This window comes from Sturnira hondurensis, unplaced genomic scaffold, assembly GCF_014824575.4.
Source record: "Sturnira hondurensis isolate 20B ecotype Veracruz unplaced genomic scaffold, ASM1482457v3 Scaffold0007552, whole genome shotgun sequence".
NCBI classification, from domain to species: domain Eukaryota; kingdom Metazoa; phylum Chordata; class Mammalia; order Chiroptera; family Phyllostomidae; genus Sturnira; species Sturnira hondurensis.
In genome coordinates, this window is record NW_028080183.1 from 57,440 (window position 1) to 59,628 (window position 2,189).

The 2,189-nt window shown below is 43.2% G+C and overlaps 1 protein-coding gene across 1 annotated transcript; it reads right to left on the reverse strand.

The window, feature by feature from the left end:
- Positions 1 to 235: 235 nt before the first annotated feature.
- LOC118991447 (olfactory receptor 8B12-like) lies at positions 236 to 1,268 on the reverse strand. The gene has a single exon (XM_037052660.1). It carries the CDS (start codon positions 1,257 to 1,259, stop codon positions 327 to 329), a length of 933 nt encoding a protein of 310 aa, XP_036908555.1. The 5' UTR covers positions 1,260 to 1,268; the 3' UTR covers positions 236 to 326.
- Positions 1,269 to 2,189: the final 921 nt, after the last annotated feature.

Genomic DNA, 2,189 nt, shown 5'->3' on the forward strand with positions numbered 1-2,189 from the left:
AAACTCAATTGAGATTCAAGCTGGAATTTCAGTCCCGGATCTGCCACCAGGTAGTTTCCTTATATTTTTGGACTAGATGAAATGATTCTGAAGCCCCATTCAATATTGCATACTATATGATTGCAAAGACTATTTTTATAAAATATAGAAAGAGGAGTTAGGGTGATGGTGAGAGAGAATAAATCCATTCGGGAAAGAGTTAAAAAAAATTTTAAATATAGAATAAAAAAGCATGAAGGTTGAATTCCTTATTGATGATGATGATAAAATTACAACAACACTCTAAGTTAAAAATTCTCATCCCTTTATTCAATTTCCAATTCTTTTCAAGAGAAAGTTATTCTCCCCAAGGTTTTGTTCATGGCTAATTTGATATCCTTGTTCCTCAGGCTGTAGATTAGTGGGTTCAAAACTGGCACCACAATGGTATAAAATACAGTACAGATCTTACCCTGGTCAAGGGGTATAATAGAAGGTGGTTTAAGGTACGCAAAAGCTCCTGACCCAAAGAAAAGAGAAACTGCAATTATGTGAGAACTGCAGGTACTAAAGGCTTTGGATCTGCCCTCAGTAGAACTAATGTGGAAAATGCTGGACAGAATGAAGCCATAAGACAGAAAAATGGTCACAATTGGCACCGCAATGTCAATGGCCACAAGAGTAAAAACCACCAGAGTATTCATGTAAGAGCTATTGCATGAGAGCTCAAGGAGGGGAAGGATGTCACACATATAATGATTAAGAAGGTTTTCTGCACAAAATGTCAGAAACAGTATATTACCTGTATGCGCTATAGCCCCCAAAATTCCCATCCCATAGACACCCAGCAAAAGCAATAAACAAACCTGAGGAGACATAGTGAGCGTGTACAACAGTGGTTTACAGATGGCCACATAGCGGTCATATGCCATTGCTGACAGGATGAAGCATTCAGAAATGACAAAGAAAGAGGAGAAAAAGAGCTGAGTCAAACACCCTGTGTAGGAGATGATGTTCTTTGAGACAAAACTCATCAGCATTTTGGGGATGATGCCAGAGGAGTAACTGAAGTCAATGAAGGACAAGTTGAACAGGAAAAAGTACATTGGAATATGAAGGTGAGAGTTCAGCGCAATCAGTATTATCAAGCCCAAGTTCCCCACCATGGTGACCACATAGAAGCCCAGAAACAGGAAGAAGAGAGGGAGCTGGAGTCCTAGCTGGTCTGTTAAGCCTGCAAGGATAAACTCTGTCACAAAGGAGGTGTTTTCTGCAGCCATCCTCCTCTAAGACAGTCTGGGAGGGAAAAAGAAAAGAGTTGTTCACACACAGAGAGAAAAATAACCCATTCCTGAGCGTGGTGTTTGAACAGGAAGGTGTGGAATTTAGAGGTGAGATGGCATCTCCTTGTTTCTGCATCTCTGTTTTTATGGTCTCCATGCGCCTTGAACCATCCTAGTATCTGTTGGTAGGTGAAGGTTGCATCCAGAGTAAGGGCTCATCCAACTGAGAAGAAGTCCACAAAACTCAACTGGGATGACCCTGCAACCTTGCAGTGGTGACACTCTTCTGGTACTGCCTGCCCTCTACAGCCCTGGACTGAGTTTTATGTGACCTGGGTCCTTCTCTGCAGTGCTGTTGGGAAGCAGAAGCCAGTTGCCCTAGACCTTCCACCTTTGGTCAGTGCTGGTCAGAACAGGAAGATAAGGCTGTGTTGCCCTGAGTCTTTAGCAGGAATGGTTGTGGAAATCCTATGTGAAAATAATACTGGAATAATAAGGTAAAATAATTAACTCAACCCAAGAAAAAAGAAACATTTGCTGAGCACTAACTATGCCAATTGCACTGTTCTAAGTGGTCTGGGGCATTTTGATTAAACCCATTGAACAGGTGAGGACACTGGGCACAAGTTCCAGTCCTTCAAAGTGGCAGCATAACGGGAACTCAGGCTCTCTGGTTCCGGGGTTCAGTCTTTGTACCCTAATCACTCTGCTAGAGCACAGACCAGGTCAGGCAGACACTCACCCTCCTTCTGCCTGCAGTCACAGTGCTGGACACTGCTGGCTCCCACCCATCTCTCTCATGGAGACTCAGATGGTCCTGGTGACAAGAAGGGGACAACTCAGAGCTCACACTGCTCTGCTTCTGCCTCTCTCCTTTAAAATTCAAAGCCTTTAGTTTGTCTCGGTTCTCCTGTTGAGCTGAAGAAG

Bases quoted from the DNA above. Each gene is read 5' to 3' on its own strand.
- LOC118991447 (XM_037052660.1), bottom strand. From the start codon at position 1,259: ATGGCTGCAGAAAACACCTCCTTTGTGACAGAGTTTATCCTTGCAGGC.